General features: G+C 46.0%; 1 protein-coding gene across 7 annotated transcripts in view; it reads right to left on the bottom strand.

Moving 5' to 3' along the window:
* The window catches only part of METTL22 (methyltransferase 22, Kin17 lysine), a 711,415-nt gene that overhangs the window by 214,386 nt on the left and 471,400 nt on the right, over positions 1 to 25,629 (bottom strand). For all 7 annotated transcript variants that reach the window (XM_069647035.1, XM_069647041.1, XM_069647039.1 and 4 more), the window contains one exon: positions 18,459 to 18,561. In XM_069647035.1, the coding sequence (XP_069503136.1) occupies positions 18,459 to 18,561 (103 nt within the window). The remainder of the gene's footprint in view (positions 1 to 18,458; positions 18,562 to 25,629) is intronic.

The raw sequence follows: 25,629 nt of genomic DNA, 5'->3' as shown, positions 1-25,629 counted from the left end.
AGCCAATCAAATAGCAGAGCAAAGTACCGTCTTGCCAAAGGCCAGATCCTGTTCTCTGATGGAATCGAGGGAATAGTGACGTACAAATGTATGTACAGAAGCCCAGGTGGCTGCATCACAGATGTTGCGAATAGGAACACCCCTCTGTAGGGCAGTAGATGCAGCCATACCCCTGGTAGAATGGGCCCGCAAGCCAGATGGTGGGTCCTTACCCGCCAAGCGGTAACACTCCGAGATGGCCAAAATAATCCAGCGAGACAAAGTCTGTTTTGTCACAGCTTGCCCCAAACGCTTTCCAGCGTAACCAATAAAAAGTTGATCATCCACTCTGACCCGGGACATGCGTGAAACATAAAAGCTTAAAGCTCTCCTAGGATCAAGCCTATGGAGCCTCTCCTCTTCCTTACCAGGATGCGGAGGAGGATAAAAGGCCGGAAGAACAGCCTTCTGGGCCAAATGAAATTCCGTCACTACCTTCGGAAGAAAAGAAGGACGAACTCTAAGGACAACCCTGTCCTTGTGAAATACAGTGAAGGGTGGCTTAACTGAAAGTGCCTGTAACTCACTCACTCTGCGAGCGGAAGTAACCGCAACTAAAAACACAGTTTTCAGAGTTAATAGCCTCAAAGGGCAAGAATGTAAATGCTCAAACGGAGCACCCATAAGAAACTTAAGAACAAGGTTTAAATCCCAACCGGGCACCAGGAAAGGTGACGGAGGGAACACATTAGTGAGCCCTTTCAGAAACTGTGAAATTAAAGGGATTTTAAAGTAAGAACACTCTTCAGACGAGCGCTTAAAGAAGGACAGCGCCGCCAGGTAACCTTTAACGGTACCCACTTGCAAGCCCCTGTGGGCCAAAGAAAGTAAAAAGGACAGAACCATGGGGATGTCACATGCAAAAGGATCCGCATTCTGAACTCTGCACCAGTCACAGAACGCCAACGGCAACGGTACAGAGACTTTGTTGCCGGCCTTCGGGCCGAAAGCAACACCTCCATCACGTCTTCAGGGAGGTCCCAATCCTTATACCTCAACCTTTCAGAAGCCAAGCGTGAAGGTTGAGGGATCTGACTTCTGGATGGAGAACCTGACCCCCGTACCGTGAGAGCAGATCTTCTCGGTAGGGAAGACGACGTGGAGGGCAGATGGACAAGTCGAGAAGGTCCGGGTACCACGTCCTCCGAGCCCACGCCGGAGCAATGAGGATCATCCGGGAACCGAACTTCCTTAACCTCCGCAGCACTTGCGGGATGACGGGGACTGGAGGAAACGCGTACAGCAGCGGGAATGACCACTCCACCACGAACGCGTCTCCTAAGGCTCCTTTTGGAGGAAATTCCCGCGAGCAAAACCTTTCGCACTTCCGGTTGACACTGGAGGCGAAGAGATCCACTTGAGGGGTCCCCCAAAGGGCGAAGATCTCCAGGAGAATCTCCTGAGCCAACACCCACTCGTGAGAGATCGCGCTCTGCCTGCTCAGAGAGTCCGCCGTCACGTTTTCGTCTCCGACCAGATGAACTGCCGAGATTGAAACTTCCTGCTGGATGGCCCAGAACTCGAGCTGCATCGCCTCCCTGCACAGAGGAAGTGACCCTGCCCCCCCTTTTTGTTGAGGTAGTGCATGGCCACTGTGTTGTCCGTCAGGATCAGGACACTCATTCCTCGCACAGTCGGCAGAAAAGCCTTCAGGGCTAGCCTGACGGCCCTCAGCTCCAACAGATTGATATGGAGTTTGGACTCCGACGGAGACCAACGACCGCGGACTGTCAGCCCGTTGGCATGAGCTCCCCATCCCGTGAGGGATGCATCCATCACGATCGTCACCTCCGGCCAGGGAAGCCAAAATGGAGCCCCCTTCATCAAGTTGCCTTCGACGGCCCACCACAGAAGGTCCCGGGCGACCGAGGGCGGCACCTGACGTCATCACGGGTATAAGTAGTCGCGCACAACGTTGGTTTCTCAGTTCCGTTTTGGTGTATTAGACATTGTCATGGATGAGACGGTTACTACCCTTGAGAGAGCGCATACTGCAATTACAAGGGAACTTTTACTGCGGGGAACGATGGGAGGGGCAATAAGGAATATGTGGGAGGAACATCCAGTCGAAATAACGTTACCATGGGCAAGTAACGTGTTCTTCGAATGGATTGTGTCCTCCCACGTATTCCTTATCTTTGATAGACTCCTAAAGCAGTAATGTATGTAGGAGGAGGGAGTAAACATCACATTTTTTAGGTATGCACAGAATGCAATACTGCCTTCCCGAATTTAGTTTCTTGGCTAGTGGAGGAATCCAAGCTATAGAATCTTGTAAAGGTATGCGCAGACGACCATGTGGCAGCTGCGCAAATGTCTTTTACTGGAACTCCCCTGGTTGAATGAGCCCTCAGATGCTACGGAGGGTCTTTACCTGCCAATTTGTAACATTGTACAATAGTTAGAATGATCCATCTAGAAATGGTTTGCTTGGTGATGGCTAGGCCCAGCTTATGACCGGTGTATCCCACAAACAATTGGTCAGTTTCTCTTAGTTTTGCTAGCCTGTCAAGTCTGTGCAGCCTTTCTTCCCCTTTCCTGGATGAGGAGGGGGGTAAAAGGAAGGCAAGGTTATTTTTTGGGTGATGTGAAATTCCAAAACAACCTTTGGGAGGAAATTAGGTTTCACTTGCAGAACAACTTTATCCTTATGAAAGACAGTGTGAGGAGGATTGCACGATAAAGCCTGTAACTCACTCACCCTTCGGGCAGACGTTATTGCCACCAAAAAGACAGTTATGAGGGTAAGAAATCTCAATGGGCACGAATGAAGGGGTTCAAAAGGAGTACCCATTAGAAATGTTAAGACTAAATTTAGGTCCCACAGGGGAACTTGAAAAGGAGTTGGGGGGTAAACATTGATCAACCCCTTCAAAAATTGAATTACCAAGGATATTTTAAAGTATGAGGGTTCCTCAGCCATGTGCTTGAAGATGGACAGCGCTGTTATATAACCCTTAATTGTGCCGACCTGGAGCCCTAGATTTGCTAAGTGTAAACGGAAAGATAACACCATTGGTGTATTACATGAAAAAGGGTTAACATTCTTGTCCTTACACCAGTTGCACAACGGCAGCGTTATAAGGATTTGGTTGCTGGCCTTCTGGCCAAAAGCAACACCTCCATCACGTCGTCCAGGAGGTCCCATTCTTTGTACCTCAGCCTTTTAGAAACCATGCGTGAAGGTTGAGAGTCCCGATATCCGAATGGAGAACCCGACCCTCCTCTCACGAGAGTAGATCCTCTCTTTATGGAAGATGAATCGGAGGACAGATGGACATGTCTAGAAGGTCCGGGTACCATGTTCTCCTGGCCCAATCCAGGGCAATTAGGGATCATGGTTTTCCTGAACCTCCTTAACCTCCTTATTACATGAGGAATGACGGGGACTGGAGGAAACACGCAGAGGAGTGGAAATTTCCAGTCCACAACAAACGCGTCCCCTAGAGCTCCTCTCGAGGGAAATTCCCTGGAGCAGTACAGCTCACACTTCCTGTTGGCATTCATTGCGTACAGATCCACTTGAGGGGTTCCCCAAAGGGCGAAGGTCTCTTGAAGGACTTCCTGAGCTAGTTTCCCATTCGTGGGAGACTACTCTACCTGCTCAGAGCGTCCTCTGTCGTGTTCTTCTCTCCGGCTAGGTACACTGCTGATATAGAGACTCCTTGTATTGCCCAAATCCATAGCTGCATTGCCTCTCTGCACAGTCGTAGTGACCCTACACCTCCTCTCTTGTTCAGGTAGTACATGGCCACCATGTTGTCCATCATTATCAGGACATTCTTTCCCTGTACAGACGGCAGGAAAGCCTTCAGTGCTAGTCTGATTGTTCTCAGTTCTAAAAGGTTGATATGTAGTTTGGACTCTATGGGGCGATTCAAAGTTTGTCTTATCGCAATTCCAAGGGTTTTGGCCGCCGCCTTGGAAGTTTGCAAGTTCCCCAAACTGTCATTAGCTTTCTTGCCAAATAGATGAGTGCCGTCAAAGGTCATTTCAGAAGTCTGGACTGTACGTCAGGAGTAAATCCAGACTTCCACAACCACGCAAATCTGTGGATTGTCATACTAGCCGCCATGGCTCTGCTGATGGGTCTGAAGGGACTCACACATAGCGTCCTTTCCGTCCTTGATAATGTTCAAGAAACCGTCTCTCCCCTCCTCTTTAGGGAGATGGTCAGCTGCCATTGAAACACACTCCCAAAGGATGTGGCTAAATCTTGCCAATGTGTATGTGGCATTAGCAGACTTAAGGCCATGCAGCATGCCAAGAAAACTTTCTTGCCCATGGCATCAAACTTTTTATCATCACGATCCTGCGGGATTGTAGGGTATACAGTCTGTTTTCCTGAAGAAGTTTCAGCTTGAACAACTAGGCTTCCTGGGGTCGGGTGTTTTGACAAATATAGGGGATCTGCAGCTGATGCCCTATATTTTGCTGTCAGTCTTTTGCTGACTGCAGGGATCACCTCTGGCGTTTCCCAGTTTGTAGACACCTTCTTTTGTAAGGCCTTGTGAAAGGGCACGATAGGATCTTCTTGTGGTCCCTTATCAAGTATGTTGGTAAGGTCATCTTACTCGTATACAGGAGTGGGCCTAGACCACACCATATATTCCATCACCCTATTCATAAGTGTCCTGTAATTACTCTCTGCATGATCCCCTGGTTCAGGCTTATTAAACTCAACCTCTGGGGAAGTATCGATCCCGCTTGCTTCATGTAAGGAGTCCTGCAGGTCTTTCAATCTGACCTCTTCTGAGATCAGTTCTTTTGGTATGGGAGGTCTCCCACACTCCAGACCAAAGGGTCTTTTTCTGCATCCAAGGTTCTCAATCGCCAAGTTTCTCCCTTCTCCTGCTACCTCTCCTTCCTCTTCGCTAACCTCTCCACCACCACCAATGTAAGTACCATGCCTTCATCGGAAAACGTTCAATGGTCAGCTTTACTTCTCTACCTTGAACACTTGTTCTGCTGTTAAACACTCCTCTAACATCTGTCTCCTTCTTGAAGACTTTGACCTCAATTTTCTTGCCCTTACCAAGATGTGGTTCAATGCCATCTCCATCACTGCTCGACACTCTTCTTCATGAGGGCTATAAACTCCTCTCCAAACCAAGGCCCAACCAGCCATGTGGTGGAGTGGCCCTAATTTTCCCTGAGTGGGTCCCTGCCTCTATCATACCTACTCAATCCTTCACCTAATTCGAATGCCTCTCGTCTGTAGGCTTGGAGTTTCACCTACTCCCTCACTCACCCTCGCTACCATCTACAGGCCCCCTGGCCCTATCGCTCTCTACCTCTCTGAATGGGTCAACCTCATCTCCTCAGTCTTCACCTCTACCTCCAAACCTCTCCTCAGCGACTTCAATATCCACCTCAACTCACCTGAATCAGCCACCTCACGGTTCTGTGACCTCCGACTCCCTCTCTCTTACCTTTCTTCCTTCAGGTCCAACCCATTCAGCCGGACACACACTGGATGCCTTCATCTCTGGCAACATCCCCATCTCTAACCTGGTCACTACCCCTTACTCCTGGTCCGAGCACTCTCTCTTCTCTCCTCTACTCCTACTTGGGGCCCCTCGCCCCTCTGTCCGAGCCACATCCCGCACTGCCAGGCTCCTTTGCCGTCATTCGACTGATTAAGCGAGTGACAGTCGCTGCTTTTGCCTCCACTTTCATCCCTCCTCCCACCCTGCTCCTGACTCTCCCTCTAACTCTGTCCTCGCTAACATTCACCTCTCCATCTCGAACACCCTTGACATCCTTGTTCCTGGCATGAGGATCCGCCTAAAGCCTGCCTCCAATAGCAACAATTGGTATGACTCCGATCTAGCTTCTCTGAAACTAAAGTGCAGAGTTGCTGAACGGAAATGACAGACCTCGGGTTCACCCTCCGACAAACTGGCCTGTCGCCTGCATCAAAAGCAATATTGTTTTTCTATCCACTCCATGTCATGATGCCTATCCCCGGGGACCCAGACGAAGTCCAGCAACCCCGGAAGCAGGCATCAAGTTATCCTAAGCAAGCCCAACAACCCCTGTTAGGGGCTATTTGGGTCCAGTCCTGGTGCCTATTGCGCCAGGCTCATATGGAAAGTCAGTCCTGGAGCCATAGGCGCCAGGCTCAGATTAAAACTTATCTGATGCAGACCATGCTGCAAACATACCTGATGCAGACCATGCTGCAAGAGCTCCAAGCCAAAAGAGGCTTGGAAGGGACTACTTTACTTAGGGACTATTTTTTGCTCAGGCGGGGCTGGGGAGGAATACTTACCTGGCACTACTTTGGAGGCTATTTAAACCACGCCCCGAAGAGCAGCACACGCTTCGCGTTATTCTGCATCCAGCAGCGTAACGCTCACCGTGCCTGCAAGTCTGCATCCAGCCTTCTGCCACGCCCGCCTCGAGTTTGGAGCTCCTAGAAAAAGGGAGAAAGAAGGAGAAAAGGTTAGAACAAGAGCAATACCTTTAATCCTTACCTGAATTCCCGATCCATCGCGCCTTCGAGCTGGAAGAAAGAAGTTATTTTATGCGCGTCGCCTCACCTGCTGCAGCGCCGCGCTGAACTCACCGGCCATTGCAGCATCTTCACATTCCACCGCATCCTCCTGCATGTTCCTGCCGCACTCCGGCACCTAAGGAGAAGACAAGAACAGCAAGGTGAGCCAAGGGAATACACAGAGGAATATTAGTTACCCCCCCATAGACTTACCTGATTTTACCGCCGGGGGTACTATTCCTCTTCACGGGTCGGCGCAGCTTCCACTGCATCTTCGCCGAACCCCGGCCCCTAAGGGGAAAAAAAAGGACAGCAAGGTGAAACAAAGGGACTAACAAGGGGAACCCTCCTCACCACAATAGACTTACCAGATTTTACCGCCGGAGGCATTACTCCCCAAGACTTCATACTTTCTCTCAGCGCCTGAATAAGGGAGAAAGAAACAGGTTACATATTGACATTATTTTATCGAACTGTGTTGGAAAATACAAATCCTTACCAGAATACTACCGGGTGCCACGAGGAACTCTTCATTAGGGTCAAGCTGCAACCTGCAAGGAATCGGACAAGAGTGAAAGACAGGCATTTGAACTCTTACGAACTTTATACTTACGGCGTCTTGCCGGAAAATCTCAGAGTCAATATTGTTCTGGAACTCACCAATTCCATCGAGCCAATGAAGCAACTGGTTATCAACGCGCCCCTGCGCTCAATGCAGGATGGAGAGCTCATCTTTTCAAACCATCAGGTGAGACTATAAGAGGGGACATCAAAGGTGATCTGTGGGAAGAACAGCGGGGGTGGGGGGATTTACGCTCAACTCAACGGGTGGTTAGTTCCCTTTCTCCATTTGCAGAAGAATATTCCTACGGGACAAGCAAACGAAGCTAGGTGGGCCAGTCCAGTCCGTCATCTCGGCCCTACGCGTCACATTGGTGGAGACCGCAGCTGTCTAGTTCCGATCGACGCCTCTGTGGGAGCCAGGTGAGCGTAACACTCCAAGATAAGGGCCCACAGCCAAGCCTGCATCACTAGAGCCACTAACAATACGTTTGAACTTTTCAAAATCTGCAAGGAATTCGTCAATCCAACTGCAGTCTCGACCTCTCACCTTCCCAGGCTCTCTGCACCGCTTTGGCCTCCCATTTCTCATCTACAACTCAAAACACCCTGTCTTCACTCTCTATCACTCCCATCCCCATCCCCACTCCTGCTCCCTTACCTCTATTGGACGCCCTCCACATCTGCACTCTCCTCCCTCCTGCTCATAGCACCTGATGAGGTCTCTAAAGGGGTCTGCTCTATGAAGGTCTCATCCAAACAGGTGCCCCCTGCTCTTCTAGAACCATTAAGGACAACTTCTCCTTTCTCGCCCCAGCTCTTGCCGACTTCTGTAACCACTCCTTCGCCACTGGCTTTTCCCCCCATCCCTCAAGCACTTTGTAGCATTCCATGCTATGTATTCAGCAATCCATGTGAGGTGAGTGTGTAGTGTAAAGCATGGAATGCAGGTAGAAATATGCACAAGAGCTACTGTTGGGGCATTTGTAGCGAGCTGTGTTAAGGAGCCGGTGGGCTAAGACAAACTTCAAATAAGGAAGCGTGTGCCAACTTACCTGCCTCTGAGACTTTTTAGTGGCGACGTGGAAGCAGTGCGGCAGTCCACTGAGTAGCCGCCTGTAACTAAACCCAGTGCTCCATTCCCCAGCCTGCAAACACTGAGCGCCAGCCCTGGCACAGCAGAACATCGAAAGGAAGGACGAACAGTTGTCTAGTACAGGGGAGCAGCACACTGTGCCTCCAGTGCAATTCGAGTGGATTTGGCACGGAATGAAAGTGAAGGTGACGAGGAGAGCAGTGCAGCTCGAATGAATTTGGCACAGAACGAAAGTGAAGACGAGAAGCAGTTCCCCTGCCGTGCCCGCCCCATAGTAGATAAAAAAAGGAAGGGGCAATCCATAAAGACTAGTAAAGGGAGCCACGGTCGTTGCGAGCAAGAAAAGCGCCACTGTTGCTCCCACTGCGCACGACCTTGCACCAGGAAAAAAAGCAGGCGCAAGCAGGACAGCGGCACTGCAACTACGCGCAGCCCAGTTCCACTCCAGCAACACAGTGCCACAGTTGCAATCACTGCACTCCCAGCTGACGACATTGAAGGAGAGGACCCACATGCGTCACACTGCGTGCTGCCATTTTGGTTTCCGTGGGAACCAGCATAAAGTTTGCAATATCCACTATCATGAAGGAAATACAGCAACCTTTCATTTGATTTCCATGATTCAAGGCACTCTGGATAAAATAAGAGTGTGCCAATAAACATCCTTGGAATCAGTACAATACAATTACCCTTCACAACGTGTTACAAGGTGCTTTTATCAATCACAAAAAGGTGAATTGGAACGTGTCACATAAAGACAAAATAAAACTGTGCCATTAAGCAACCTCAAAAAGGAAATTAACACTTTTAAATCAAGGAACAGACCATGCAGGGCATACCTCCTCCCAACTACTTTTTGGATACCATAGGTGAACCAAGCATACTGTCGAAACGCTGTAAGAGGCGTTTTGACCATTATGTGTTTGCAGCACATGGTCTAAACTTTGCAAGCGAATGGAAAAAGGTCTACTTATGCATTGTTTGGGCAATTATGGTCAGGAATAATTTGAGCACCTTCCATAGCTCTCTGATGAAGAATCAACAAACCTCACAGAGTATGAAAAATGTATCAAGATGCTTGACAAACACTATGACAAATCTGTTAGTATCATACTTGAGAGGTATCATGTTGGGAAAAGGAAACAAGAGAATGGAGAGACAGTTGAACAATATATTACAGCTCTATGAGCTTTGGCAGTCTTGGGTGAATTCGGCACTACCCTTAATGAGAGATTACGAGATCAATTTATGTTAGAATGCAGTTATGGGAAGGTAAGGGAAGCCTTATGGTCAAAGAGTAATCCATTTATTGATGAAGTGATCAAATTTGCAAAGGAGATGGAACATACAAACAAGTGTGTAAAGGAATTAGATAAAAGAATTGAAGCAGAAACAAAGAAGGAAGAAACTCCACAAGCAATGGAGGTTTTGGCAATACAAGGAAATAATATTGTAAAGAAAAAACAAGGAACACGGAAGGAAGGTGCTTTGAAGAAGAAGACAGAGATTCAAGGAAGGAAAGGATTAGAATGAAAGCAGAAGGTGCTTTCGTTGAGATAGTCATTAGCCAGCAGTGACATGTCCTGGTATTAAAGCAATGTGCAAGAGGTGCAACAAAAGGGGTCATTTCACCAACTGTTGCAAGACAAAGATTGAAAACATTGACTGTGTTGATGAGTTGTGTGAAGTATTAGAAGAATGCATGTTTATCAATGACAGCATAAACAATGAGGTGAACAATGTAGAGCATGAGGATGCTGATGTAGAGAAGCCCATGTCGAACATACAGATTGCAGACACAAATATGGACATGGTAATTGTCTCTGGAGCCAAGTATACGCTGTTACCCAGGGCTATTTCTGAAGCAAAAATGGGAAGGAGATCACACTAAATGCAGTATATGTCAAACCAGTGGCATATGGACGGGAACGCACTGATTTGGAAGGTTGGTTTTGGTCCACTATACGATTCAAAGACAGATCAGCAAAAGGAAAGGTCTACGTGTCAAGCAAAGGGATATATCCACTTCTCAGTTGGTCACATCAAAAGAGACTTAAGATAAAACTAGATCCCAATGCTGAAGAAACAGTCTATGCTGTGAATTGTGATAAATCACAATAGTTATTTACTCAACATACAGTCTTACAAGAGCAGTTGGGCAACTTGAAAGGCTTTACCCAAAAGATTTGTTTGAAGTCCAATGCTGTTCCAGTAGTGCAACAAGTGAGGCCAATACCTTTAGCTATCAGGGCCGCTGTAAAACATTAACTAGATCAAATGGCGAAACATGGTGTGATACAACAAATCGAATCCTCTGAATGGGTTTCACTGTTAGTCATTGTTCATAAAACCAATGGAAAACTCAAGGCTCTGCATAGATTTGAGGTCTGTAAACCAATGGGCCTCATTACGAGTTAGGAGGCAGCCATGGTGCTAATAGCACCATGGCTAGTCCCTTACCGCATTCCGGTTCCGGGTTCCCGAAATAGGGACTTACCGGGTCATTCCAACCTTGGAGGACCTGGTAAATCCCCATTCCGGGAACCATTCCCCATTCCCATTCGAGCCCCCCTAGAGCTCAATGGGAATGGGGATGGAGCTAATGACTGTACCGCAATTTGCGGTACCGTTATTAGCTCTGAAGTCCCTTAACGGGTCCCATCCTTAACACCTGGTTAGACCAGGTATTAAGGAAGGGACCCGCTAAGGGACCTCGGAATAGGGTGGTAAGGGATTACCGCACTTGTGTCCTTACCGGTGCCAGTAATCCCTTACCACCTACCTCGTTATGAGGCCCAATGTGTTATAATCGATAGAGCAGCACTTTAGACTTGAAGTCTGCGTGCCACCAAATTGTTTTGCAGCCATACTCTAGGAATATAACAGCCTTTATTACTCCGTAAGGCTTATTCCAATGCATGCCTTTTGCTCTGGTATCTGCAGCAGCTGTGTTCCAATGCATTATGTATCAGCTGTTTCACCATATGGAAGGGGTTTTGTGTTTTCAAGATGATGTTTTAGTTTATGGGGGGACACTGGAAGAACACAATACCAGATTAAAATGAGCTTCGAGTGGAGCCCCCTCTTTGAAAAGTTTTGGCCCCAATGAGAAAAGCATTCTCACAACAGATGCGAGAAATCATGGGTTGGGTGCGGTGCTTTCCCAAAGATGTGAGGGGAAAGAGTGTCCCATTGCATTTGCATCCAGAGTTTTGAGGGAAGGGGAACATAATTATTCCACAACTGAAAAAGCGTTTTTAGCGGTCAAACGGGTGACTGACAAGTTCTGACCTCTTTTCTTTGGGGTGTAAGATTTGTGGTTAGGTCTGCCACAAGCCTTTAAAAGAAATGTTGATGACACAGGGTTTAGATAAAGTGTCTTCGAGAATACGCAAGTGGGTAGCAAGTCTGCAAGACTATAATTGGGAAATAAAATATTTACCTGGAGTGAGGAACAAGGCAGCAGATTGCCTTTCCAGATTAACAAATGTGGTAGAGGATGAGAATATCAATGGTGATGAAGAGGATTACATTTTAAGTATTTATCAAGAAATTGTATCAGAAAAAGAGTGGGAGGAAGCCATGTTAGCAGATGAGGTATTTAGTGATGTCAAAAAGCACCTTGAATGCGGTATCAAAGGTAGTGAGATCAGGAAAGGAACGATGCCTGATGCTGTGAGACATGTATTTGATGAGTTACTTATAAACAAAGTTATGATTTTGAGGGGAGACAAAGTGTTTCCACCCACCAGAGTGAGAAAAAATATTTTAGAAGTAGCACATGAGGGGCATCAAGGCCTGACAAAGACCAAACAACTCGTAAGACTAGACTACTGGTGGCCTGGCATGGATCTGCAAGTGGAGAGATTATTAAGAGATTGCCACATTTGTGAGGATTCTGCAAAAGGGTGTGTTGCGAGAGTAGAACCCATGACAGTTATGTCCATTCCGTCCATACCATGGGAGCGTGTGGGTTGGACCAGTGCAAGACCTTTCAGGAGTCAAGGGACTTTACGGTATTGGATTGTTTTAGTGGATATGTTATCCCCATGGGTAGAGATTCTGTGGGTACAGAATATCTATTCCAAGGATATTATTAAGTTTTTGGAGGACATATTTAAGAACGAAGGTTGCCCCACCACAATGGTGTTGGATAATGGAGTTCAGCTCGTGTCTGAAGAAATTTCTTAAGAGGAATGGCATAGAGCGCAAAACCAGTTCAATTCATCATCCTGAAACAAATGGAATTGTTGAGAGATTCAATAGGTTCATTAAGAATTGCATCAAATGTGCTATCTCAGAGAATGGAGATTAGAGAAAAGCAGCAGAAGAGACATTGGTGGCGCATAGGTTTACACCCCATGCCACCACAGGAGTTTCTCCCTTTGAGATGTTAAGGGGAAGGAAACCCAACACTAGAGTCTGTCCACTTTGGTGGGCAGGGCATGCCAGAAAGGTAGTGAATTTGGTGCTGTCAAAGAGGATATCATCAGGAGACAAATGTGTAATAAATTCCATTTTGATATTAGGAAAGCTATGAAGAAATGTCTGGTTGAAAGGGGTGATTGGGTACGTATAACGTTCCCTCATGCCAAAGCGGAAAAAGGTTGTCAGTTGGTCGGAACCTGTGAAAGTTGTGGAGAGATTTCATGGAGCGGTAAGGGTTTTGGATGGTAGAGCGTGGAATGTCAATAGGGTTTTCAAGTGTGTGAATGATAAACAGAAAGACACCAGTTCATTCGATAAAGATATTCATAGGGGAAGAAAATGCTTTAATGAGAGTAATGTAGGAAAGTGTCAGTGTTTGACTCACGCTAGACATGTGTGTGGCAGACCATCTTATTTGAAAGACTATGTGGATTGAAGGGAACACCTTCACATAACTGATTCAGCCTTAATATATTGTCAGGCCACAATTATATCAAATGTTGTGTCATCAGATCGGTGTTATACCTAAAAATGTTCTCTTGGTTATGTTAGTTCACCATCATTAGAGTGTAAATAGGTTGCCAACGCATTATGTAGAAGAACGTACAAGTCTATCTCATTACGGTGTAGATCGGTTATCCTTGTAAATAAGTTTTCCATTTTTGTGGAGTAAAAAAGGGAGATGTGTAGCATTCCATGCTATGCATTCAGCAATCCATGTGAGTAGAGTGTAGAGCATGGAATGCAGGTAGAAAGATGCACAAGTGATACTGTTGGGGCATTTGTAGTGAGCTGTGTTAAGGAGCCAGTGGGCTAAGACTGAAACTACAAATAAAGACGAGTTTGCCAACTTACCTGCCCCTGGACTTTTAACTCCTTTGTGCACCATCTCCTAAAAAAGCCATCAGTTGACCCCTCCTGCTCAGCTAACTGTCGCCCTATCTCCCCCCGCCCCCTCCTAGGCACACTCTTGGAGAAACTGGTCCTCCCCCAATTGATCCTTCATACTGAATCTGGATTCCAGGCATCCAGAGGCACAGAAACTGTGAACACCTGTGAAGTCATGCTTGCAAATCTTGACTGTAATTCTCCTGCTGTTCTCATTCTCCTCGACCTCTCCTCTGCCTTTGATATGGTCAACCATTCTATATTCATAAAACGGCTCCATGATACCCTTGGCATCACGGACCAGGTACTGGATTGGCTGACCTCCTTCCTCACTAACTGCCCTTCCCAGCTGCAACTGGGCCTTTTCTCCTCCACCACCACCTACCACTCTACCTGCGGTATCCCCTAGGGCTCCATACTATCGCCGTGGCTCTTCAATATCTATCTCGCCCCTCTTGCTCACCTGATCTCCCTCCTTCTGTCCTCATTTCCAGTGTTACGCAACTGACACACAGTTTTCCTTCAAACTTCCCTCTACTACCTCCTCTTCCTCTGTCATCCTTGACTGTCTGACATCCATCTAGGTATGGTGGTTTACGACTAACAATCTCTTTCTTAATGCTAGTAAAAGGGAGATCCTTTTCATTGGGACACCTGCGCCCTATTTCCCTCCTACCCTATGACCGCCCTCCACCCTCACCATCCTGTGAGGTCAAAAACCTTGGGGTCATCTTCGACTAAGCTCTCTCCTTTACACCTCACATCTTGGACCTTGCTAAGAAGGCAACTTCCAGCTTTACCATCTTAGACACATTCTCCCTTTCCTCACCTTTCTCCAGAAGCTCAATGTCTCCAGAGCTCTGGTACTCTCTAGGCTGGACTTCTGCAACAGCCTCTTCCTCAATCTCCCCCTCTCCTCCCTATGCCCCCTTCAGATAATCCAGAATGGGGCTGTAAGACTTATCCTCGACCTCAAGGCCAGAGACTGTATCTCTCCAGCCCTAAAATCTCTCCACTTAAACCCATTGGCCGCGAGGATGAAATTCAAGACCCTCTACATCACCCACAAAGCTTTCTGGGGCCTGGGATCACGCTATCTCTAACGTTCCCTCCCTAAATACATCCCTGCAAGAGCCCTCTGCTCCTCTAACTCCTATTCTCAGCTTGCCAAACGCTTCTCCAAGCAGCGTGTGGGGGCAGGTCACTCTCTTCAGCTGGTGCCTCTCTTTGGCATAGCCTTCCCACCCCTCTAAGATTCAAGCCGGACCTCCTTAAGTTCCAGAAACTTTGCAAAACTCTGCTTTTCTCTATCTCTTTCCCCCTTTCCTTCCCTGCCAATTACCCCACTTCCGCTGAAACTGGCAGCCTGGTCCTGCATGAATCCTACAGGTTACCAAACCCTCTACCCAGTCAACACCAGCGCCCGTCACCCCCACTCAGCACTGCCCTTGCAGCCATCTGAGTAGGGGCTGTGCACCCCACCCTTGGGTTTCCTCCACCCTAGCACTTAGCCAGTGTCCTCCGCCTTGGCTTCCTTTGCACTACCCTCCTGGGCTCCCACCAGCACTTTCCCATACCTTCCCCTCCCCCTACCCCCTACTTTGCCCATCTCCTGCACTTCTCTTCACTGCACTTGCATGTCCAAATGCCACAAAGCCTAGTTGGACCACGACTGTATATTTACTGTTGTTTTGGTACTATTTACTTCCCTGTTCCCTCCCCACTTTTACCTTGCGGCACATAGAAACACCATTTTGTTGTATAGGCACCTAATAAATGCTCAATAAATAAAATAAAAAATAAAATAAATAAAACAAAGAGAGGGATCCTGTTTGCGCGAGCTGTGGTGGGTGGACCATGTGGTCTGACAACTGCTCCTAGACCAATGAGCCCTGAACTGTGAGAACCAAAAGACATTGCGGAATAAACCAAGAAGGGAACTGCCAGTGGATGGATGAGGCAATAAAGAAACATGGTCAAGCTGACCTTGAGTTGGGTTAAATCTTTTGTCTGAAAGACTGAAACAAGTATAACTGGCGGAGCTGAAGTATTGGGGAAAAAAACCCGAAAATTGTGTGAAACTGTATTAGCTTGAGTGGCAGAGAGGTAATTCTGAGACCTTTGTGGAACTTTCTTGAACTTGGGGCAGGGGAGCTGAAAGGGAATCTAAGACCTGGGAGAAACTCCAAGCTTTATGTTGATCACCATTTCTTTGATTATTCACACCCCTACACACTGTTTAGCTTTAGTTGTGAGAGCAAGCATAGGTCTTGGACACAGACAGACTTTTAAGTTGAACTATTTGACTCAGACTTTCCTTAGTTTCGTTCAGGTTGGGAAACCCCACTTTAGCATAGGGCAAGTTAGGCCTTCTACCACTGTGACATTTATTGTGGAATCTGTTGTCTGTGTCTTGCTCCAGGACACCTTCACACGGCGAATCAGGAGTATCTGACTTTGAGAAATTCTATATGACTGCACAGCTACAATACGTGGCCATGTGGCTCTCTGGCAATTTGAATTCTGAATTAAGGCTTCCGAGTAGCTCGAACGTTCCTCGCACAATAAAGGAGGCGCTACTGTTGACTGAGTCAGATGGGGAAGACGCTTCCCTGATCAAAACGGGTATCCATGTTTGGAAACGCCTATGTACCAAATTGCTACTGGGAGCCCTCTACTCCCCAGAGATGCCTCTGTGCATAAGAAGGGAGCTACCCACAACCTTGAGGCGACACTGGGGGGACATGTTCACAGAGGGATGTCCTGTGCCATTTGAGGGCTTGCGGGGTGTGCCCAAGGGATCCATGTAGGGCAGTTGCTAACTTAATTGAGATTGCCAACCGACACTGGCCAATTCTGCCAGAAGAGCCGCAACAGGACCCAATCCTGGATGCACTATACAGATGTAGAGAGAGGAGAAAACGAATTTCGCTCAGATATGAGACAATAAGTGATGAAACTTCCCAGACAGAACTGAAGATCAGGGCGCTATGGGATGGAGATCTGGGTTCGGCATTCCAGGACACTGAATTTATTTATGTATTTATTTTAAAACGCATAAAGCGCACACTAAGGCCTAAAGACGTCTAGCTGCTGTTATTGGCGGCAGAGAGAAGAAAAGCTGTTAAATAGATTAGCGCAATTACAAGTTAAAACAGGCGAGTCTTAAGTGCCCTACGGAAGGGATGGTTCTCCTCTACGACTGTCAGTGACAGTGGAAGCGAGTTCCATAATGTAGGAGCAATAGTTGAGAAGGAGCGACCTCCCAACCGTGCACACTATCTCTGTATTTTAAGAAGAAATTGCAAGGCCGGAGCAGTTGCCTAGTAGGGTAGTAGCGCTTAGTCTTGTTTTTTCAAATACTCTGGGCCTGCATTGTGTCAAGCTCGGTGAGTGACACAGAGTATCTTGAACTCAATTTGTGCCGCCACCGGGAGCCAATGAAGGCAATGCAGAAGGGCTGTCGAGTGGGACAGCCAAGTGGCCTTAGGCGCCAATCTTGCTGCTGGATTCTGGCGTACTTGCATACGTTGTATCTGGTATTTAAACTGCCCTAAATATATCCTGCTGCAGTAGTCCAGCAACCCTGTTATAGTAGGTGTGACCATCATAGTATGGCTGCCTGAAGGTAGCAGGGGTAGTATCTTCCTCAAGATTTTACGTTTCCAAAACCCTGTCCTGCAGAATGGCGAAATTTGTGCTTCTCTCAAATCATTGGGAAGGAGCCTCACGCCAAGCCTTTTCACAGGCGCACATACTGCTGGACAGGTGCCAAGTGCGTCAAGCCAGAATTGTGAATTCCAGAGACTGCTAGGCGTTTGTGGACCAAACACCAAGTGTTGGGAATGGGAGTCGAACCGTACCTATCCTAAAAGTGGTGTTGAGAAATCAGAGATTTAAGCTGTTGCAGTTGAATGTGCTACATAGGGTGTACTTAATCTTGGGCAGACTTGCACGAATGTTCCCCAATACTACACACAGCTGCCCTAAATGCCAGGAGTTAAACGCCGATTTACTACACATGCTGTGGTCCTGTACGATGATCTCCCGGCATTGGGGAGACATCAACAAGTGGCTAGTGAAACTAGAACTGACATGGGCCCCCGGCAACCCCATATTGAATATCTGTTATATCTGTTGGGTCTGCGGTCGCAGAATTCCCTACAGACAACAAAGGGTATGATTCTGAAGCTGGCCACTATTAATTAGACGGATTGTGATGGCATGGAAATCCCAACAGACCACAAACACCTTGATCTGGCTGAAAGACTTAGAAAGATGGGTTATGCGCCTTATACAATGGGAGAGCAGGCATAATCAGCAGGCAGCTGTCAGGATGCAGTATGAAACTAGTCTACTGAATATCAGCCAGGCAACAGATGAAGTCACCGTGAAGATTAGAGATCACCCCTCTGATTTTTTAATTAGATGCAGAATGTACCTCGTACTTATCGGCCATGTCCGCGGTCGGTGGTGGGGACTGGCTACAAAAGTAAGTTAACAATGACAAATGAGGTTATGGATGGGCTGGATGAACATGTGCGGGGTGGCTGGGGGGGAGGGGTGGAACGCACCATAACTGTGGGGGCTCACTGTTTACAAAAAATGAGTGCTCTCTCATCAAGGGAGGACCCATAGATATGTTTTATTTGTCAACCACATAAACATTATGTCGATGCCCGTTTTAATGTATTCGGTGATTCAAACTATGAAAACACAATGTGTCATGACGTTTGTTTGACTTACGTTTGTTTGCCAAAAAATCAAATAAAGACATTTTGTTTTAAAAAGCACAGAGGAGTAAGAAAGGTACATGGATAACGTGGGTTCGTTTCCATACACAGTGCTGTAACATTGCTTTCCTAAATCTGGTGTAATAACAAAGACACACGCTGGATATATGAAGTTAGTGTTAAGGGAAACTGTGTTGGAACAAGCAGTACCTACCGTTTTTCTATTGACAAGTAGATTGTACAAGGATTTGTCAGGCTGTGGGTGATTCGGTAGAGGGTTTTGAATAGTGCATCTGTCAGATCATCATCATAAAACACTACGATAAAAAAAAGTGTTACATTAAAATTACATGTACTGACAACATAATAAAGCTAGACGATATTACTTGCATACCAATGACTGCACAGGTCCATTCTAAATGGTGAATCCATAGCTACGTTCCTTGATGTAATGTGTGCAATGTGTGTTATGTTATCTTACTGGCATTTATATCCCACACTGTTGTCATTTTCATGGTATCAAGCGCTATGGCAGATCTGAAAAAAAGGGGGTGGGTTAAACAAGTAGGGAGAGTGGGAATATGCTAGATAGCTTGGCTGTTGCCTTGATGTGTGCAGAACGGACATTCCCCAAGCCTTACATGCCTATTCTATCCTGATCCTAAGGCACATTGCCTTGAGCTGTGGCATGCATGTTGGTGTAGTGTTCCGATGGGCTGTCTGTTAGGAGGGGTGTTCAATTGCCATGTTTGGGACTTCGTTTGTATGAGTATTGTGTGTTGGAATGTAGTCAAATTTGCGTTGTTAGTTTGGCAAGGAGTCAGACTTCGACAGGCAGGTGAAGGGCACATGCAACCTTGTAGCCACATTTAGCAAGATTATAAAATGGCAAACAAAAGGATTTGAAACCAAAGCAATGCAGGAAAAAGGGCCAACAAGGCAACACCTTCTCCCTACCCGCTTCTAGAACTAGACTTTATTGACCGCTCCCATTTCAATTTCTGAACTTTCTACTGTCAAACCCGGTCGGTCTTGGTGTCCTTCTGCCTGCATATATATTCATTTTTTTCTTTCTCTCTCTCTCTCTCTCTCTCTCTCTCTCTCTCTCTCTCTCTCTCTCTCTCTCTCTCTCTCTCTCTCTCTCTCTCTCTCTCTCTCTCTCTCTCTCTCTCTCTCTCTCTCTCTCTCTCTCTCTCTCTCTCTCTCTCTCTCTCTCTCTCTCTCTCTCTCTCTCTCTCTCTCTCTCTCTCTCTCTCTCTCTCTCTCTCTCTCTCTCTCTCTCTCTCTCTCTCTCTCTCTCTCTCTCTCTCTCTCTCTCTCTCTCTCTCTCTCTCTCTCTCTCTCTCTCTCTCTCTCTCTCTCTCTCTCTCTCTCTCTCTCTCTCTCTCTCTCTCTCTCTCTGATACATTGCATCCATTGTGCAACAAATATCTTGGAATTGGCAGAAGAGGGAAGGGGGCAGTCGGACGACTCCACTCATTGCTGTAAGAGAAGTGTCAAGCGTTATGGGAGCCATGAACCTTCGGAGAAAGGGCAACCTGATATATAAAAACTCCAGGGGCCATTTTCACCTTCCTTAGTATGTTGGTTGATATGTGGAGAGCTTTCGCAAACCACACTAACTTGTTTAGGTGCTGTGCTCAATGCCATCAGGGGCTTTTGCCCTTCCGGGCAATGAAGAACATTTGGCAAGCGGCCGTCAGGTGATCTGCAGCTAGGGCAAGAATCCCTGGTTGTTTCTCCCACAGGTCCACCCCAATTCCTCCCAGAACCCTAAAACTCCTAACAGTGCACATACATGAATTTCCCCACACCTACCACTTGATGAGGGGGACAAGTCCTTTCCCAGACACCAATGGCCCGAAATTAGGGATAGTTTTGATTCTCACATCAGAGAAACCAAGGACACAACACGTATGAAGTCTGAACTCTTATCACATGCCCAATTGGATCTGATGCAGAACACTCAACAGGGTGAGACACTTGTACTGCTTTGGACAACATCTGCCCCCAAGCTCTCAATCAGGCACACTTCATGAATATCAAACTAACAACCTATAATCCAGTGGGAACCCTATCTGGAGTGTATGAAACACATGTGAACACATGTGAACTCACTTAGCACAAAACAGCCTGAAAAAAACCCACACACAAACACTTTAAGGTAATGACAATCAAATGATGCCATATCATCTGGTTACTGCTTCCGTCTGGATCCTGAAACAAGGTCCCCTACCTGACCGTGGGGTTGATGCTGGGTCGCCAAAGGGGCTGGGTCCCGCCACAAGCTGAGTGATGCTGGGCCCAGGGCAATGTGGGGGGAGGAGAGGGAGTGAATTCCTAGGGTCATCACCGGAGGTCGCCAGCAAGAGCTGTCTCTTTAAATGGACTTGCAAATGACACTGATAGAAAATACCACTGAATGGGTATTTTGGCATCCCATTTCCTTCGAAGATTTAGAGTTGGACTTCTAATGTGTACAATCTTTGGCATGCTTAAAATTGGCCAGCTAACACCAAGAATGTGAAAACACCCTGATCTGGGATCTTGCTCCTCACTGCAAGGTTAATGCCTTAATCATGCTTGAAAGAAGCCTCCCACATGCCCGTAACCATGTGAGTGGGCAGAAAACAATCCAAACAGCTTAGCGCGTTAGGGGGGGGGAGCAGTTTGCTATACCAGCAAGTAGCCACGAGGGACCGATCTGCCTTGCACACAACCAGCTGGAAACACTAGATCTGAGATGGCAGATCACTATATAATAGCAGTCTGTGCTACAGGGTCTAGGCCCACTGAATACGGACGACCAACTAATAATATCAGTCTGGTATCAATATGGTGGGGTGGTAAAAGGAGCTAGCCTGGTGAGAGGAGTTGAGGAGGTGGGGTGCTGAGAGGAGCAGAGGAGGGGTGGTAAGAGGAGCTGATGAGGAAGGGTAGTGAAAGGAGCTGAGGAGGAGGGAGTATGAGAGGAGCTGAGGTGGTGGGGTGGTGAGAGGACTAGAGGAGGTGGGGTGGTGAGCAGAGCAGAGGAGATTGGGTGGTGAGGAAAATTGAGTCATGAAAGGGGCTGAGAAGGCGATGAGAGGAGCGGAGGTGGCAGAGGACTGCGATGGAGATGTTATGTTATGTTGACTTATACCGCACACCACTACTACCCAGGGGCAGTCTCCAGGCGCTCACGTGGTTCTGGTTAGTGAGGGTAAAGGGATAGGATAGGTCCAGAACCAGGAGAAACTGGCATCTGTCTGTGTTGGGTTGCAGATGGGTTGATTGCATGCACTGGCTTGTTGTATCCATAAGGGCAAAGCACAATGCCTGGGTTGATTGTTGTATGTGAATGTCTGTTATGTTGGGTGTGTGATTGTGCGTGTTATGTGTATATTGGTCGGTGTTTAAGGTTATGGTTGTGTGCACTGGCTTATTGTGTCCGTAGGGTAGGTCCAGTACCTGGGATTGTTGTTGTATGCAAGTGTTAGTTATGTGAGGTGTGTGTTTGTATGTAGTTTGGCTAGCCTATGGGCGTGTATAATACAAGGGATGTGTATATGAGGGGTTCAGGAGCAGGGTGGTTGGTACATTGGGTACTCTCAAAGTTCTTCTAGGTGGCTAATCTTCACGCTTTTATCTAAATGTGATGCATGGCTAATCTTCACAATTCTATCTAAATGCAATGCAAGGCTAATCTTCACAATTCTATCTAAATGTGATGCATGGCTAATCTTCACAAAGCTATATAAATGTGACGCAAGGCTAATCTTCACAGATCTATCCAAATGAGACGCATTGCTAATCTTCCCAATAAGTCTATTGTAACACATTTCCTGCCCCCAGAATACATTTGGGCACAACACATTTAGTTTGCCGCAAAATACGTCTAAATACTGCATGATGTCTGCCCCCTAGTATACATGTGGGTGCGACACATTCCTTCCACAATTCAGTACAATGGTTAACTATTAGGCGTATCACAATGGCTGACTATGGAAGGTAGCACAATTCAACTGAGAGGCTAACTATGTTCTCAGTATTTACGTAGTAGTAGTGTAAGAGTGGCTGGGTTTCTGGAGCACAGTAATGGTTGTGGCTTCCCACCCATATCCCCTTACGAAGGCTAGTTATAGGGCGTCACAACATTTAACACAAATTAGCTATGGTGCAGAACAAAATGGCAAACTATAGGGCGCAGTGCAGTTATATCTCAGAGCACAGCAGAGGAATAAAACAAGGCTTTACCCAACAGTTTATATGTGTAGTATTGTTACCATATGTAATTTAGGCTCCATCTAAAGCATAGATATCTTACATATTTACATTGATTGCCAAAATGGCTACCTTAAACAATTAGGCGAGATGATAATATGTAATAAGAGTGGTGGGGTTTTACTGGAGTATAGTAATGGCTGTACTCACTGCCCACACCACACTTACCTTATCCGTTGCTGAAGGTTGTCTGAGTCAGGCGTCCCAGGTGAACACAGGCAAACTCTGAGTGGAGCTGCTTTGACAGTAGCTGCCCTTTTAGTTGTGGCCCTTAGCCGACTGGCTGCCCGAGCAAGGCTGCCCTGGAAGAGCCTCTGAAATGCTGCTGTTCCAGTCATGGTGGGGGCACGAACCAATGAGAACCAAAAGGATGGGCAGGGGAGGAGTAGGGAGGAAGGATCAGAGGATGGATCAAGGTGAATGTGAGAACCAACAACACACAAAGAGACTTTGGGGGAGATTAATGGCCCAAAAGTTTATCCCCTAAGAGAACACCATAGACAATTAAATTCTACAAAACTCTCTAGTTTCTGTATGTTCTCCTTATAGGCTATACATTAAACAAACAGTTCATTGAACCAAGAACTGTCCAGTATTCTTATCCATATAATGTAAAATTCTATTACATTTTATTACATTTTTATTTAACACAATGTGCACAATTCAATAAAACACATAAAAATGCATAACATCAATTCATATCACAATTATTTAAAACACATTACAAAATGTCACAAACTACATAAAAAAACACATATTATGCATAAAACTACTTTGATTAGTTGCTATAACCTCTATAGTGCAAAAAACCTCAACCAATCTTGTCTGGCAGATAAAGTGAACAAGGTATTTCTCATCTCTTTATCTCCCCATATCTGAGACCAATTAAATGAATCCCTATATGCCATCAGAGTTCTAACACAACTTAATAGTACATTCAATCCACTGTTAAACAATACAGTGTCCTTTCAGCCCAACATGTTTCATTCTGTATTTAATTATACATATTCCATCAGAACTTCTTCAGGGGACCAACAGCATTCGGTTAATTATCACTCAATTTTGAAGTAGCGAAAACCACCACCACTATTGCAGCTTATACGTCCAGACAAGGTATTTTCAAAATGAATACTTCATTAACCGGTACCGTGTGGGTGTCTTCACAAATAGACCACAACCTTGTCAACTTATCACAAGGGCTTCAAAGCGTTATAACATTCAATCTTGTAGATGCCTGCCTGGTCCACTGGTACGGCATTCTGTTTGTCAAAATCTCTTCTCACCCGCATATCCTGCTCAACACCGAAAGAAGTGCCCTTGCATTCTCGGCAGTGACTCACTCGTCAGCGGTAGAAATCCCTTTGTTGCCACGAACGTCCCGTCATCAGACACCTCCTTCCATACAGCAGCTGGTGAATGGGAGAAGGCAGAGGGAAGCAGGGAAGAGATGGCCACCAGGACAGAGGCAAAGAGACAACTGACTGCCTGAACCAATCGCTGAAGTTCTGGGTGGAGGATGGAAAAACAAGGCAGAAACAAAGTACTACAGCACAAAGGCAGGGCACTCCAGAAGTAGAACAGCTCAAAAAACAGGTTGGGAGTCAAATGAAAACACCAAATAAATCTATCAGAAAACCAAGAGCTATCTAAAAAAACAATGGTAATGAGTTAGTGAGTGAAAAGTAATAGTAGGTATTAGTTGCTTTGTTGAAAGTGTTGCCTGGCAGCAGAACCTAGTGTTGACCGACACAAGTCAATCGAATTGTAAAGTTGGATGTGGAGGTTGCTAGTGCGCCTGGGCTTCTAAATAAGGTAAGTAAGTTTCAATGAGATCTTGTTTTGATTATATTTTAGTGGCGTTTCATGGAAAACCAAGGCAGAAACAAAGTACTACAGCACAAAGGCAGGGCACTCCAGAAGTAGAACAGCTCAAAAAACAGGTTGGGAGTCAAATGAAAACACCAAATAAATCTATCAGAAAACCAAGAGCTATCTAAAAAAACAATGGTAATGAGTTAGTGAGTGAAAAGTAATAGTAGGTATTAGTTGCTTTGTTGAAAGTGTTGCCTGGCAGCAGAACCTAGTGTTGACCGACACAAGTCAATCGAATTGTAAAGTTGGATGTGGAAGTTGCTAGTGCGCCTGGGCTTCTAAATAAGGTAAGTAAGTTTCAATGAGATCTTGTTTTGATTATATTTTAGTGGCGTTTCATTTTTAGTTTATACATTGTGCCAACATTTCTCCTTTTAGGAGGCACGTGCTACTGTTTCACTCTTTCCTGGGCTTTTTCAGGGCATTCAAACAGTTATTCTTAATCTGTGTACAATGTATTTCCCATGTTTTGGGTATTGTTCAGTACACTACACCACTCATTTGACATGTATGTCTATTCAAATAATTTTTTTAAAACTTTTGTGCTATTTCATTCAATGTCATACATATTTTTAACACATTCAGAAAGATGTTGGAAGGAAAATGGGATGGAAGGAGGAAGAAATAACAGCGTTATTTCATGATTTGTTATCCGAATTGCCCCCTGTAGGATTTTTTCCTGGTCCTCTGTCTCATAAGTTTAATATTTCCATGAATAATTATAAATTGCATAATATGTGCATCATCCTGTGCCGATTGTGTGTGGAAATATTGTGTGATGGTCATCAGGTGAGTTATATGTTGATAAAACGTAAGGTGATTTTCATTTCAATAACAGTGGTATTCGTGAGAAGCATAATGGTCTCAGATGCCTATGTGTGATAGGGTAAGGTGTTCGGCAATCATTTAGTTAAGGTGGCCCTGGTATTAATTTAGAGGCAAACAATGGTACAAGTATTCTGTGTCCGTCCTCGGTTGGTTGTTCACTTGCACAAGAGTGTCCAAATAAGAAGCAAGTGCTGGCCCAATGTTTATACAACTATCATCCCGATTAGATAGTATAAAATCTTTTTGTGAATAACGATCAGTAGTAAGTAGTAGTAAATATGTTTATTCGAATAAAATTATCCATCAAACACGTGCAAGACATATCAGAAAAAATAACAATCCTTAAGTACATACTGAATTAATCATTCCCCAGAGCATATTAAAAATAACATTCTAAAGAAAAGTAACAATAAAAACACACA

This window comes from Ambystoma mexicanum, chromosome 2q (genome assembly GCF_040938575.1).
Source record: "Ambystoma mexicanum isolate Mex_15411 chromosome 2q, UKY_AmexF1_1, whole genome shotgun sequence".
NCBI classification, from domain to species: Eukaryota; Metazoa; Chordata; class Amphibia; order Caudata; family Ambystomatidae; genus Ambystoma; species Ambystoma mexicanum.
Note: the sequence above shows the minus strand (reverse complement) of the source record. Positions and strands in the feature narration are given on the sequence as shown.